The 14,552-nt window shown below is 39.6% G+C and overlaps 1 protein-coding gene across 4 annotated transcripts in view; it reads right to left on the bottom strand.

Moving 5' to 3' along the window:
- The window catches only part of ARMC9 (armadillo repeat containing 9), a 71,640-nt gene that overhangs the window by 6,830 nt on the left and 50,258 nt on the right, over positions 1-14,552 (bottom strand). For all 4 annotated transcript variants that reach the window (XR_007767025.1, XM_050902649.1, XM_050902650.1 and 1 more), the window contains 4 exons: positions 12,933-13,037; positions 12,079-12,194; positions 7,738-7,862; positions 4,102-4,234 (listed from right to left, as the gene is read on the bottom strand). Coding sequence is in view for 3 of the 4 variants with exons in the window: in XM_050902649.1 (XP_050758606.1) it covers positions 4,102-4,234; positions 7,738-7,862; positions 12,079-12,194; positions 12,933-13,037 (479 nt within the window). In the remaining variant the exon portion in view is untranslated. The remainder of the gene's footprint in view (positions 1-4,101; positions 4,235-7,737; positions 7,863-12,078; positions 12,195-12,932; positions 13,038-14,552) is intronic.

Below are 14,552 nucleotides of genomic sequence, written 5' to 3'. Positions count from 1 at the left end.
TCTATGAAATAAATTCCCTAAGCACACAGGTTCCTTGTTCACACTGAGAACATAAAACAGCTGCTGCTATTTCACAGTCTGCATGTGCCGCAAGAATACCATTCTTTAAAATCCTGTGTGAGGATGCACTGTCCTTCCCTCCCCCCAGCATCAATATATTCTTTCCCAGGTACAAAAACGGAGGCTACCAGGAAATAGCAAGTCTCTAAAATAATTCTGAATCTATATTCATGTTTGCTCTAGTGAGTCAATTTGCTCTTAAAAGGAGAAAAGGTTAAACTGAAATAACAGCTACATGAAAAAGTGCATCATATTTAAAAAGGAAATAAAAGCAGAGCCAAAGACAGGAGATCGAAAAAGGTGCCATCTAAAGACAGACGATTAAAATGAAAAGTCCGCGTGTTATTAGCTCCATCAAAAGAACCCTTTGTGACCATCAGAAGGGGTGATTAGGAGGATTTTCAAGACATTTAATCTCCCCTCCTCCTCTGGGAATGCTGCTGAGTCAGTGCTGATTAGCCCTTCCATACCCCTGCTTCACCTTGCAGGGAGATTTGAGCAAGTGTTTCTTTTGTATTTTAAATAGCATTAATGTCTGTATTTTGCATATGTATATGCTAACTATTAAGGACAGAAACATGCCAACTGGTCTGCTAAGAGCCATCTCTGCAGCCCTCTACCTGCCTCTGAGTATTACAAGTATTACACTTGTCTCATTTCAAAGGAGGAGGTGGCAGATGGTGGCAGAAACATACTGGCAAAACAAAACCAGAAAAGTAAGATTGGCTAGATAAAACCCCAAGCTGTGGACCACAGACATATTTAAATATCTCTCTCCATAAAATAGTCTCATTGTTATTGCTTTTTTGTAATTTTATTCACTTTGGTTCAAGAGCTGGGTTTTCAATTCACTAGTGCTCTTCACGGTAATCTTATGTGTACTATGATACGCTAACGTAGATAAAAAAGGAAGATCCAACAGCCTCACAGCAGTTTTTGAGCCATAAGTGAGCTTTTTTTTCCTTATGCAGCAATAGATAACAAAACTCTGGATCTGTATTCCCATACACTAAAAAGCGTTTTTACAGCCAGCAACAACCTTCACAGAGTTTTACTGCAGTAACCTAGGCAGCTAGACTATAAGCATTTTGGAGACAAAGCAAAGTAATGCAACAAGAGTCACTATACTTCACCAAAGAGATACACAGTGGTCACACAGGATGGCTCACATCTTTGCAAGCTCTTCAGGAAAGGATTATATGAAATAAGCTGGTAGCAAACACTGTAAAGTTGAAAAAAACCTGCTGTTTTTCTGACTGGATGCAGAGCAGATCTTGGTCTCCATGTGCCCAGGTGTCATAGAACCACCTCATCTTTTACTACATCAATAAATAGGCCAAGATGAACAGAAAATAATTAATCCTCAGAATAACACAGAAAACTGCTATTTGGCATCCTTTAGAACTTGATGAGATGAAGAAAGCAGCAGCAAATTCTACTGTGGGAAAACGTTCCATTCTATTTGGTAAAGGAGTCATTTACAACAAGGTATGGTAATTTGAGAGCAAGTGCTCAACAACAACAACACACCCCCCCCCACCACACAAAACAACCAAACAAAAAATCAAACCCACAACAAACTCACACAGAAACCTACATTTGCATTGAGAAGAAAGAAAACTGTTTACTTGGAAAAATGGAAATAATTGTCTATAAAAATGTGCACAACAGACTGATACTGGGATCAGAATAATCAACCAGGAGACACGACAGGACTTGAACATACAAAGATGAGTTAGACCATTTTCTCCAAGAGAAATACACTTGGACTTTTGGCCATTTTTACCATATTATCAGAAAAGCAAGGCCATTAGAGACCTAAGAAGGCCCTGCAGAGTTTAAGCTCTTTATTGTGATGATACTGGACATAGTCACAATAAAAAAAATAAGGGCTTTTTCAGCCAGCCACAATCATAAACTCAAGTCTATTACAAATTTATCCTTGACTAGCTAAAAAGCACAACAGATCTATATTCTTTCATGATCAAAATGCAGCAGGGAATAGCAATGCAGGGGCAGCTGCCAGTCTGACATGCATCAGCTAGAACAATCATTTGTTCCCGTGGAAATAAAACAACTGCAATAGACATGTCACTACTAGGGCCTCATTCTTCTCTCAGACTGATTTAGCATAATTTCACTGATCTCCGTGCAGTTAAATTCCCAATTTATACTGCTAAGGAAGAGGGGAAATAGCAGTGACCACTTCATCACCACAACTCAGCCCTCCTTTTCTCATATGTACCTCTTCTAGGAAGGTCTTGGTATTTGCCTAGTAGGAAGGAGACATCTCTTACAGTGGTCAAAACTATGACCAAAGCAGTGATTTATTCACTCTGTTTTGCAAACAAATTAAAGTTTGCTTCTAAGAATGAAAGAATGAAAAGGCAGGTCTAGCTATTGCAACACCCACATATTAACAAAAGACCCTTGACATAGGAAACCCTGTGTTTGCTTGGACTGTGAATGGCTACATTCCCATATCCGTAACTCAAAGCTGCATTTGTAAATACAAATTACTGTACGCATGCTAAGGAAGCATGCAATGAAAAGATATTATCTTCTTCTGCAGGATACTGCACCTGTGCCTTCAGTTAGAGATCCATCTATTACTGAGATTTAGACATATATTTATGAAGAAAAATTAAAGATTACTGGTGACATATCTTTTTAATAATAGGTTATGACTGTAGAGAAGCAAAACCTCTCACCAAGGTGGGGGGCAAGATGCTGCCGATTTGGCTTGCTTCTTGCAAGCCAAAGCCTGAAAAATAATCTCTTTCTCCATCACAAAGCAAGCAATTTGGCCATAAAATTCTCATGGTCTATTTGTATTTGTAGTATGTGCTTAGCTACTGTTACGACAGGCAATGGAAATAAAACTAGTAATGCTGGTATAGGGGTATGACTACTAAGCACTTCAGATGCTAACCAGTGATAATTTGTTGACAATATATAATTTCTCAGATCTCACCATGGAAACAGCACAACTGGGAAAAAAAAAACCAAACCAACCAAAACCACACCAAACCCCCAAAAAACCCCCAAACCACATACAGGCATCTGTAAGCCAGAATGAAACAAAGCTCTAAGCAGATAGTCCAGTTTTCAGAAGTGCTAGAGCTTTAACTGACACAAATAACTAAGCACTTGTGAAAAATCAGATCCAAAAAGAGTGGGTAAAACGTTTCCTTTAACACATCTCCACCCATTCTGTGTTTTACTTCTGGAATGTACTTGCTTTTAAAACTTCTCTACACTCACTGTTTAAAAGTTGGCCCAATCAAATTAGCTATAGGAAAAAGCTGTTAATGTCTGAAGGACACATGCGGGCCCTGAAAAACTTCGGTAAACCTTGGTCCAATTGCTAATGAATTCCTAGTTCTCATCCAAGATATAACATCACAGTCCTACATATGACAAAGGCTTCAGAGAGGGCTCAAGGTATGAACAGGAGAAGGAGAGCAAGATCTTTCATCATCTTTTGACAGAAACTGTTTCAGGGAAAAGTTGAAACCCCTTGCTGGGAGAACTCGTAATATTGCCTCCCCTGCTACCCGTTTAGTGGATAAATCAGGGACTCTGGTCAGCAGTGCTAGCAACTCAGCATGTTTAAACACTCTGAATCCACTTAAATGCTTAATTTTTCTTCCTTCTGCAAGCTAATTCCTGCCCTGTTCCCACAGTCCTACCTATTCCTTTACTAATAAATGATTTTTCATGGGTTAGAGTCAAGTCATCTAAGGAAGCAATCAGGAAGTTTTATTTGCAGAAGACTGCATTGTGCATACATGTGAAGTTCATTAATAATGTCTTGCTTGAGATTTCTCCCATTCTGGACCAGATGCTTAGAAATTGAACAGCTGCCTCTGGCACAGCTAAGGGTATTTTGTTTGGCAAGCACCACCACAGCTGTCTCAGACCAGACTACATCATACATCAAATGACTTCACAGATTGTCTTTACAGCAGCATGGAATTAGCTGGTAAGTCCCCTCAGACTCCTCTTGCACTTTTAGATACTCCTCTGGATAAATCATACCTATGTGATTGCCCATTTACTTTGTCCTGGGTGAAGTCAGTAGATCGGGAAACCACGATATTGTCACCAGCTGGGATGCTTCGGTCCATTCTATGGCCTGATGAGAATACTTTAGATGACTTCATTTCAACTGCTATTTAAAAAAGAAACACAGTTCAGTGAGGAGTTGTCTCTTTATAGTTTTACTAGAAACACAATCAAGTCACAGTTCCTGCTGTATGAAGGAAACCTTGAGATAATGGCAGGCTACTGAGTTAGTGTGGCACAGTGCGTTATGGCTCATCAGCTGAGCCAAGCCAACTGCAAGTGTGCATACTTCCAGCCCTTTGCAGTTGGAAAGTAAAACATGCTTGGATTGTTTTCAAAGCAGCTACACTCTGCATTTGCAATGGGCTAGGAGCATGCAGACCATCAGTTAACGTATATCAGCTAATGACCAATATCTCATTAAAGCCACAGGAATGCAACCACTTGCAGTTGTCTGTACATATCCATAGTAACAGGCAGCCACTGCGGACAAAAAACAGTGTTTTACACTTCTGTCAGACTTCAGGTCTATTACATTTGTTCAATACACCTCACTTTCTGCCTTGCACTAATGGAAAGGGAAGGACAGTCAGTTTGCTGAGAGACACAAGGCTACCAAGATGTGCAAGTTCAATAAGAGTTTAGGGAAAATCCCTAGCTCCATTCCTCCCATGCTCAGGACAGGCTGCCGTCCTGATTTGCTCTCACATATTGATATGGACTTAGATCAGGTCACTTTCAGACAAGCATTTGGCTGCCCGGCACATGTTCTGTCTGACATTCAGCATAATAAGTGTAGTAAGATAACCAGGGTTCATCTTTAGTCCACAAGTTTTCTGCTCACAGGAGACAAAAAAGAAAAGAGAGCCAGAATTACTGGTTCTTTACCAAAGTGATAAAAAGGGAGGATGGACCCAGACAAAAATCAGACTAACTTAAGAACAGGTGCCTATATCCAGGCATGGAGGACACTAAGAACTGCTCTCATTTTTAAAAAACAAAAGAGGATCAAGGTCTCTTGAGGCTAAACTTAGCTTCCTTGAGATGTGACCTTGATGATGCTAGCTGTTCACACGAAGCTTTCATTCTAACTGTTTTTTCACTCTTGATCTCTTACTATTCATTTCACGACTTGACTGCATGAAACTCTGAATCCCAAAGTATTCATGTGATGCTGGAAAACACACATTCTGAAGTGAGCAGGTTCCTGGTACTGCAGGAATGGTACCACAGTGATGGTCAGTATGACCATCAGACCCAGATCGGAACTCAATAAACTGCATATTTATTTCACAGCAAAGATGTTTGGCAGGGCATGATGAGAGTCTCTAGAAGCAGTACAATTATTTTTACACCTTTCTGTTATGTATTGTTCCCTGCCGTATCTTAGAAGGCACTAGAAGAGAAAGGGCTTATTTTCCATTGTCTTAAAGCCCTTCCAATTTAAAAATTACAAAATTCACTGCCTTTTGGAAAACAGGGGATGTCCAGAGACCCAGTCCAGTTATCATTATACAGAATGAAAGTCCTGTCACTGACATGAACAACCAGGGGATCCAGCAGTGCAGTCTCTCTTTTCTCTTTTCTCCTAATTTCTAAATCCCGAAAGGTAAGAAAGACAAGCATGTATTTCACTGGCTACTTGCAAATACCTGAAACAAACCTCTGGCAATCCTTCAATTAGCTCAGTGTTGTATTATAGCCTGGATTAGTGCTAGGAAGCATTGTCCCTGCCACACACAAAAATTATTTGTCTTTTTACATGTATAATGCATATAAACTTGGAATATGCTGTATATTCTGACCTCCAAGATTTTTCTACGAGAAAAGAGTATAATCTAGTAGTCTTATTAGTATCCACCTGCATATAATTTTGACTGAAAACAGCTAACAAACTGTTTTAGACAGAGGCTACAAGCAAAGTTCTGACAATATGAAACATTAAAGTTGGCAGGAATGTCTTCAGCATGAAGGCTTTAAATCAATTTCTCCATCAAAAATGAACATTTACTTTGCTGACTTACTCAGGCTCCTTGTTTAAACCTCCCCACAAATCTCTACAAGCAAACTGTCAGACAGCATCAGCAGCACAGAAAAAGTGACATAGGTGAGTGAATGCATTTCACTGGCAAGATATTATCAAAATGCGGTTCAGAAGGCACGCTGGGCTCCTGGTGGCTGCATAATGCCTTAGAAATTGCATCCAATTACACTTTAAAAGAGCAAATAGGAACACCTTTGATACCTGCTTGGCTTAATTTCCTTTACAAAGCGTGAGTATGTAGAACTCCATTTTGTTTTTTTCCTTCTATATAGGAAAACTGTCAAGTCAGTATGCCTTTGATTAGTTTACAACCTCTGCTGTTCTGAGTTGCTGCCCCTGGCCAGCTAACCTCCCCGCAGAATGGGCTCAGCTGTACTCAAGGTGCTACCGCGCAAAGCAAGGCTTGAGGACAGCAGCTCTCATTCCTACACAACAGCGAGAACCCAAGTGCCCATCTTGAACAGGGTCTTCATCTGCTTCTATCATACGGCTTTCATTCAGCATGTTATATTTATCAGCTCTAGGCATTATGCAAGCAAATTCCTGTCTGCAAGATCTTGGTTACTTTTCTCAGAATCCTTTTCATTTCCTCTAGGAAATTTAAAAAAAATAGAAAAGAGAGTAAAAAGTATGCTATTCCTTTACTGCTTCAAAGCATATTTTTCAGCAAAGTAAAGGCATGCTTTGTCTGAACTTATTAATAATTCTGTACCGGATATGCTGCAAGATCCTTTATCTAAGACTGCAGAACATTTTGCCTTAAATCCCTAATTGGAAATGTTAATGAAACCCTGCAAGAAGGTTGAAACTCCCACAGCCGAAGTTCCATGATCCTGTGGATATCAGGAGTTCAGAAATAAAGTATTTCAGAAGCCTATAACCTTTTAAATTCCATCACATGTTTCTGAGCTCTCAGGTCCAGCTGAGTTTGCATTAATTTCAGTTTAAGGTGCAAGGACAGAATCTTTAGCAGCATCACCCACAATGTAGCTATACAGCACAGGGCTTCCCATCCTCCACAATCTTTTATGGTTTGAATGTAGTTGCAAGTCTAAGCAGATAACTGCAGCTGCCTTCAACTTTAATACAGAGGTCTAGCCAACAGAGCCTGCAGGTGCCAGCAGACAGTGATTCATTTAGATCCGAACAAGGGTATATTTGATCAAGTAAGGGGCTTTCCCTGTTGGGAAGTGCACTGCCTCTGGGCTGCAGCTCTTTCCCTAGGCAGAGGACATCACAGAGTGAAATACAGTATACGTTGCACATCGGAAGCCCTGGGTACGATCCTTGGCACTTGCACAGGAAGCAAGATGGAGCGAGGCAAGTGAGACCGTTGGTCTCTGCTGACCACACGTTACCTTCTGTAGCCATTCATTCAGCTCGAGCCAAAATCCAACTGTGTGCCCCAAGGTCTTGCAGACTGCCCCAGGGTCTACAAACAGAGGGCCAGTTCCAAGGCTACATTTAAAAAAAACAATCTACAACACACAAGCTAGGCCCCAAACGCCTGCCCCATTCAAGAAAGACAGCAACAGTTAACAACAGCATTCACAGAATATCCTTACATGAAGGGGAAATGCAGAGGTCAGAAATGCTGGACCTGCTCCCACCACAAATGGGAGGATGACCACTCAGCGGAGACTGCAGCTTCTCATCCCTATCATGACAAGAACTGGTATCGTTTTCTGGCCTGGAGGAGAAAGGAGAATGCAGGGTGATGAATGCCTGCAGTATAAAAAGTTGCCTGAGAGTAAATTATAATTTCTTCTAATTGCCTGTAATGACATAGAAGATGTTGAAATTACTTTATATTTCATATTGCAAACTAGTGCTAAGGACATAATTTAACTGCATGACTGTAGCTCCCCCAAACCAGCTGATGTTAAGACGTATTTGAAATTAACATTTTTTCCTACTGCAATAAAAGAGCTGAGGAAAGGAAACCGTAACTCCTTGCGGTCTGAAGACCCAAAATACCAGCAGGACACTTAAAGAAAAAGACTGTAGCAGTGGGCCTGAGAGGTCTTCAATACTTAGCTTTTTCAAGGATTTAAGATTTGCTCCTGAATATTACAAGGATTTCACTTTGCAGAGCAATATGCAATACAGACTTAAAAGAAAGTAGATAAGAAGTAGAACTGTTGATTTCCCAAGTGAGGTGGATCAATGAGAAACTGAAGTAGCTGAAGAACAGAACAGGGACAAGATTGCTTAGTAATAAGCAATAAAACACAGCAGAAGCAAGAGGGGTGTGAAAAGAAGTTGGCAGACACAGAAAGTTTCCCTGCCCAATATCAGGTTGAGGTAACTAGACTATATTTCTAGTTAGAAAGGATGCAGTCCAAGGAGGCAGTTAATGATTTCACAGCTAAATCAGTTTCTAAGGAAACAGCTAGCAGAATATTAAGTAGTTCAGTCCCCCTTGAGTGATCTCAGCCAGTGAGTCTTTAAAGAGGAGGGGGGGAAAAAGAAGGAAAAAAAAAAAAAAAGTATTTCCTGGCTCCCTCAGCTCCATACAGCAAGAACTTGTCCATATAGGGATCCCATGACAATTCATCTGAAGTAACTAAAGCCTTGTCTGCACTGGGAAGTCATAGAAAAATTAGCATGGAATAGCTGCTACATGTGCAGTGGCTGTTCTGCATTAATTTTCTGTGTGAATACTTCTATTCAGCACTAGAAATCCACCCCCCCACCCCCGTCCCGTTTGGAGGTATGAACCAACAACTCAAAGAGATATGTTATAGTATCTCCATCAACTGCTTCCTCTTTCATGATGTTTTTAAAATGGAATATGTTACATCAAGTCACACATGAAAAACTTCAAACAAGTTATATTCACTTCAATTCTGAATGCAAGCATTTACACAATTTTTTAACGTAGTTTAACTCCTCTGCTGAATCCAAAACTTCAGATAATTCAGATCAACTGTCCTGGATTGTCCGCGAGTAGACAAGCTGCAAATAAGACTAAAAAATCTGACATTTTTCATGCCATTTCATCTGATAAAAACACAAGCCACTTAAATTATTTAAAATATGAAATACATCCAGTTCAAATATTGCTTTCAAATTAAGGCAGCTAAGATTTGGTCACTTTTATTGTCTTCCTCTTGCAAGGCTTCCTAAGAGAGTATTTCCTCATTTTAGTAAATTAATTCATACTAAAATTAGAACAGCATAAAAGCCATCAAAGCTTGTCCTTTTCTGTTGTAAAATCTAGTTCAAGAATGTCTTCATCTATTTACTGCAGTTTTCTTGCACACAAATTAGTTAAAGTACAAACTTCTCATTCAGGGTGGTATCTCATGCTTCCTACTTAAAACATGGGAGCACCAAACACTCATATTATTTCTATCATTTGGCCAGAGCAGGAGGGAAATTAATTTTCACATTTGCACCATGTTAGATTTCTGCTGTTTACATGTTTCCTCCCTAGTTTGCACAGTGAGGCAATCTGTAAAGACTGCTTCACACCATCAAACTAACACTTCTCTTAGACCCAAAGCTACCAGAACCAGTATGGTAGAAAGGTGTTTTTTATTTGTATCCAGCAGAGACCTGAAGCCGTCTTGTGCAGCATGACCTGCACAGCTTTTTCATAAGGAGATTCAAGTTTTGACAAAATACGGACTAGCGTCACTCCGGTATCCTGGAATACTGTTAAGTAAACATACTGCCTGGGTAGATGGTGGTAAAGAGAGGCACGTGATCACTTTAGAGATTATTGCTGATGCATAAATTGCAGCGTGCTACGTGGCACCAGGAAATAAGAGCCACTCCCCCAGGGTTGCCACCATTTTTCTGACTTCCAATAGGAAAGTCACTTCATTTTCACAAGCTTGTTTTTCTCTCCACTTATAAAGCAAGACTGTAATGCTTAGATACTCTAGTGGTAACTAAGATTTATTCCTGAAAAATACTTTCTAAATAGGCTGTAAGGCTACCTTAACAGCCAATTCCACAGAATCAGTCCAGATCTCCTAGCCCACCACGGGCAAAACGCTGTGCAGGGGAAGTGGGACCTTGAACTCTGTAACACTGACCCCACAGTAAAGTGGCACTGTACATTTAGTCATGTATTGGCCAGTTTAGATTTTTAAGGCCTGTAGTTCTTTTGGAGGACTGCAGGAAAATTATTAGATAATCACTATGCTACAAATACGAGCTTGTATTAATTAGCTGCTGTTTTCTTCTTACACACCAACAGACACACATTTAATATATAGGGAGAGGGCTTGCAAAAGCTGTGGACATTATGATGGTGCAAAAGTTGACCACTGTGAGAAAGGACACAAAGTAAAAACTCCAAATCTGCATTCAGGCTATAGCAGGCAGAAGAAGTAGGTGCCATGCTCAAACAGATGCCATTTTTTCCAGGCTAGTACTCAGAAAAAAAATCAAGGCTGTGCAAGACAAATTTTGCCCTGGGACAGCCAAAGGTTCTTTTTCTGCTTTGGAAGTGTGAGTTTCATTCATCTTGCTTTTTTAAAAAATAAGAAATGTCTTCTAGGGCTTTTTCCATGCCCAGATCTGGTATGTTACACTTGTCCATTCTAAGGCCCTGGTAACATAATCAATATAATCCCATATGAATGGTACAGCTGCGAAAAAGACATATTTGAATGACTCAGGAGGGCTGCCAGTCAGATCACCTGCTTGCATGAATGCTAATGGCAGCACAAGACAGTGGGGGGGAATAAACATGGGCAAGATAAAGCTGTGACCACTCACTATCCAAAACAGTAGACTTCAATCAGATTCAACTACACCTGTGTAACTACAGTCTAAATCAGTCCTCACTGTTTTCTGTATGGATCTTCCACACTAAAATGGGGAAGAAATGTATTTTAAGAAATAGAAAATATGAACATGAAAGCAAAGAGTGGCAGGGGGGATGACACGGGACAGTCTTCAGACTTCAGGACTGATACGTTCTTCTAAGAACCACCTCTACATTCTAATCTCATTACACTGTTGTATTTCAGGTTACCCATTCATTTTAACGTACTTAGCTATACCAGTACTGTGACTTTTGAACATTATTATCTATACTTTGTTAGAGTGACTTGTAGTCTCTCAGCTTAAGTATCTGCAGAAATGAAAACATTAAATCCTCATGATAAACTGCTGCCTGTACTGTAGCTACCTGGATTTGATGAAATCCAAAGCTGTATGCAACTGAAAGTAAAAATCATTTAAATTTGAGATCTCATTGGTATTTTACTTCCTCAGTCAGGATAGCGAAAAGGAGAAGTCTCATCTCAGAAATTAAAAGATTAAGATATACTTGTTCTAACAGAAGGCAGAGCGTATTCAAGGAGCTCAATACTGTAAGATTTCTTTATTCCATTTACAATGCAGCCTTCTACGTCTGACCCCAATCACACCAAGAGCAAGGTGTCACAGACCCTCCTGCTGGAAAATGTATTTCTTCCAAAGCAGGAAATCCAACATAACAAGATTTTTGTCTTTCTCATTTTCTTTTTAATCTGTCCTCTTATGGATAAGTAGCAAATCTCCCCAGAGCAATATACTTTCTTGCTTATAAAGTGGAAGATCCTAGGCATTTTAGACACTCCATGCAACTTACCAGTAAAATATATTATGAGAAGATGAAAGGACTATGAACACGCAGGATATAATGCAAATTTAAATCAAACTGATGAGTAAACATTTACTCAACTATTCCAAGTATGTGACCTCAGCCAATGGACCTTTCTCTGCCTACAATATTCCTCTCCTTTCTTTTTTTGAAATTATCTTTAAGGGATGACAATGGCAATGCACTTTTAGGTAGGGAAGGTTTATTTATCAGGCATTGTTGGGGTTTTTTTTGTTGTTGTTGTTTTGTTTTTTAAAGGAGCTTATAAAAATCCAACTTGGTCTCATTTGTTTGGACTTACATTAGGTACATCGTTCTGTGATAACCTGGCGTCACAGGTCTCTGGAGGGGCTCATCTACACTCTGATGGACACCAGGAAACAGCTTCTTCTTGGTTTTTGGAGTATGAGTCATTATCTGATACACAGGAAATAAAGAAATGGAAAAAAAAAAAAAAAGGGAATGCAGTGGAAAGACAGGTAACTGGAGCCATAGAGAAAATTCTATAGAAACATTGCATCAGAAACTAAGTTGCATTCTGGTGTCACTAGATAAAATTCCCTGGAATCACTGTAGGCTGTTCCATGACATCTTATCTCAGGTCACGTTTCCACCATCACTGATAGACCTATGGACTCTGGGATCCAGAAGGTATACAGTCACATCTCAAATTAGTCACAGCACACTAAATGGCATTCATGCAAACTTTACTTAATGGGTTTTTGCTGCTTGAGGTAAGACATACAATACTTGATCTGGCATAACGCCTGCAGGACCAGTTAACTTTTCAACTTTTTTTTTCAAAATAATTTCAGACCAGCAGAGTGTTCCAGTATTAACTTGTTCAGCACTTTGCTTTGTGTGCCCACAGAGTCACTGATGTAGCACTAGAACCCTAAGGCTGCCTTTAGCTTATTATTAAGCCACAGCCTGACCACCTCCTGTGAAAGGGTAGCTACCTTTCTCAAATTTATTCTACTTCTGAACAGCAGCTACTAAAACAGACTGTGAAACATTTGGATTGCTATGCCAGTACAACCCGGCTCTTCAAGCAACAAATTGAAGAAAAGATTTTAGAAAGTGATGAAACTACTGAAGTTAAACACTTAATCCAGTAAATTAATTTATTTCAAGATCCTAATGAGCGGTACTCACTCCCAAGTACTCAGTTGTTAGCAGCTTCTCTCCTGCAAGCTCTCCCAGTTGAGGTTGCAAAACCTCATCTTTGTCCAGATCAGCCTCCATGATGTCATGGTCCTCCTGCAAGAGCAACACGCATGTTATTTGAGCCCAGGTTCCAAGAAGTTTTCATTTCAAATTTAGTTCTCACTTCAGTAGTCACTTGGATGATACGTACTGTCCAGATAAATGACTGTTAGTACTGCACATGTAAGTGGTAATGTACAAGTATTTTCCACCAAAAAAGCAGACACCTAAAGACAAACTCACCTAAACTTTTGATATAACCAGAAACTAAAGAATCCTGAGAGAAGAAAAAAACCACCCCTTTTTCCACAAATACTACACCAAAAAGTACAGTATGCATTTAAAAAGTCATTCTCCTTCAAATTTCCAACCCCAAATAGTTATTCCTTGCTTGACCTAATAAAGGCTCAGGAAAAATCTCAGTCATTAGTATCTTTGTAGAACACCTCATGCTAGTCTGAAGAGACACAATGCTCTGTCCTTAACAAGCAGCTGGTATGAAGTTTGGAGTTTTAGTTTTTGCAGATCTGCCCAAGTCAATCTAGTCATACAGTACAGACTGAAAAAAACAACCTGATGGCATTTCTGAGCCACACTGGAGGCTGAGAAAAGGCTACCCTTGTTTTAAAAAAACCCACAAAACAAAACCAAACAAACACAAAACCGAAATGTAAGGTAAGTCAATTCTAAAAAAAAAAAAACCAAAACAAACCACAAAAAAGTTATCATTCAAGCAAAGAGAATAGTAGGAAACTTGATAGAAAACCTGTCTGCATCTTGTTATGTATCAGTATCATCTGACAGTAATAAAAGCATAAATTTAAAGCAGTAAAAATAAAGGAAGCGCACCTTAATACAATTCATAGTCTTTCCTGAACATAATGCTAGCATTCCATGAGATCGAAATGCCCATATGCATATTCAGCACTTTGGGGTACGTTCCTCTACCTTGACAAAAATACTGAAGTAATTTATTGCTGTTTATTCCCCGGGGGGGGGGGGGGGGAAGAGGCAAACATTTTATTACACATTTTCAAGAAACAGAGGTATAATTTTTAATCACTCAAGACAAAAAAAATCCTTATTGCTGGGCATTCAAAACCCTTCCTCAAGCAGTGGTTCCTGAAAGGTGAGAGACCATGGGTGTCTGACAGCAGCTGTTTTTAGAGCAAAGCAGAGCAGCAGCAGGTACTCAGGTTTGCAAGGAAGCTTCAAAGCTAACAATATGGGGCTGGTACAAAATTCTTGGAATCAGTACTTTAGGATACAAATATCATACAAAACGGCAACAATCCTCTGTTGACTTTATTCCACAAAAACCAAATGTAATCAACTTCTCAAGTGAAAAGTACCAAGAATTCACTCTCCTGTGTCTATTTCCAGTATAACTATGGGCGATTCATCTTTCATGGAAGTTCTGCAGCTTCTACAGATCTACAAGCCAGGAAATTTTAAAGTTTGAGGGACTCCTCCAGCAAACCAAAAGTAGTAATACAAGAACAAGATAGTATTTTTGCTTGTGTTTCACTACTGAAGAGAATTCTTTTCTGTGCTACACAAGATATCCTA

Source organism: Gymnogyps californianus, chromosome 10 (genome assembly GCF_018139145.2).
Source record: "Gymnogyps californianus isolate 813 chromosome 10, ASM1813914v2, whole genome shotgun sequence".
Taxonomy (NCBI): Eukaryota; Metazoa; Chordata; class Aves; order Accipitriformes; family Cathartidae; genus Gymnogyps; species Gymnogyps californianus.
This window is presented reverse-complemented; position numbering and strand designations above follow the sequence as displayed.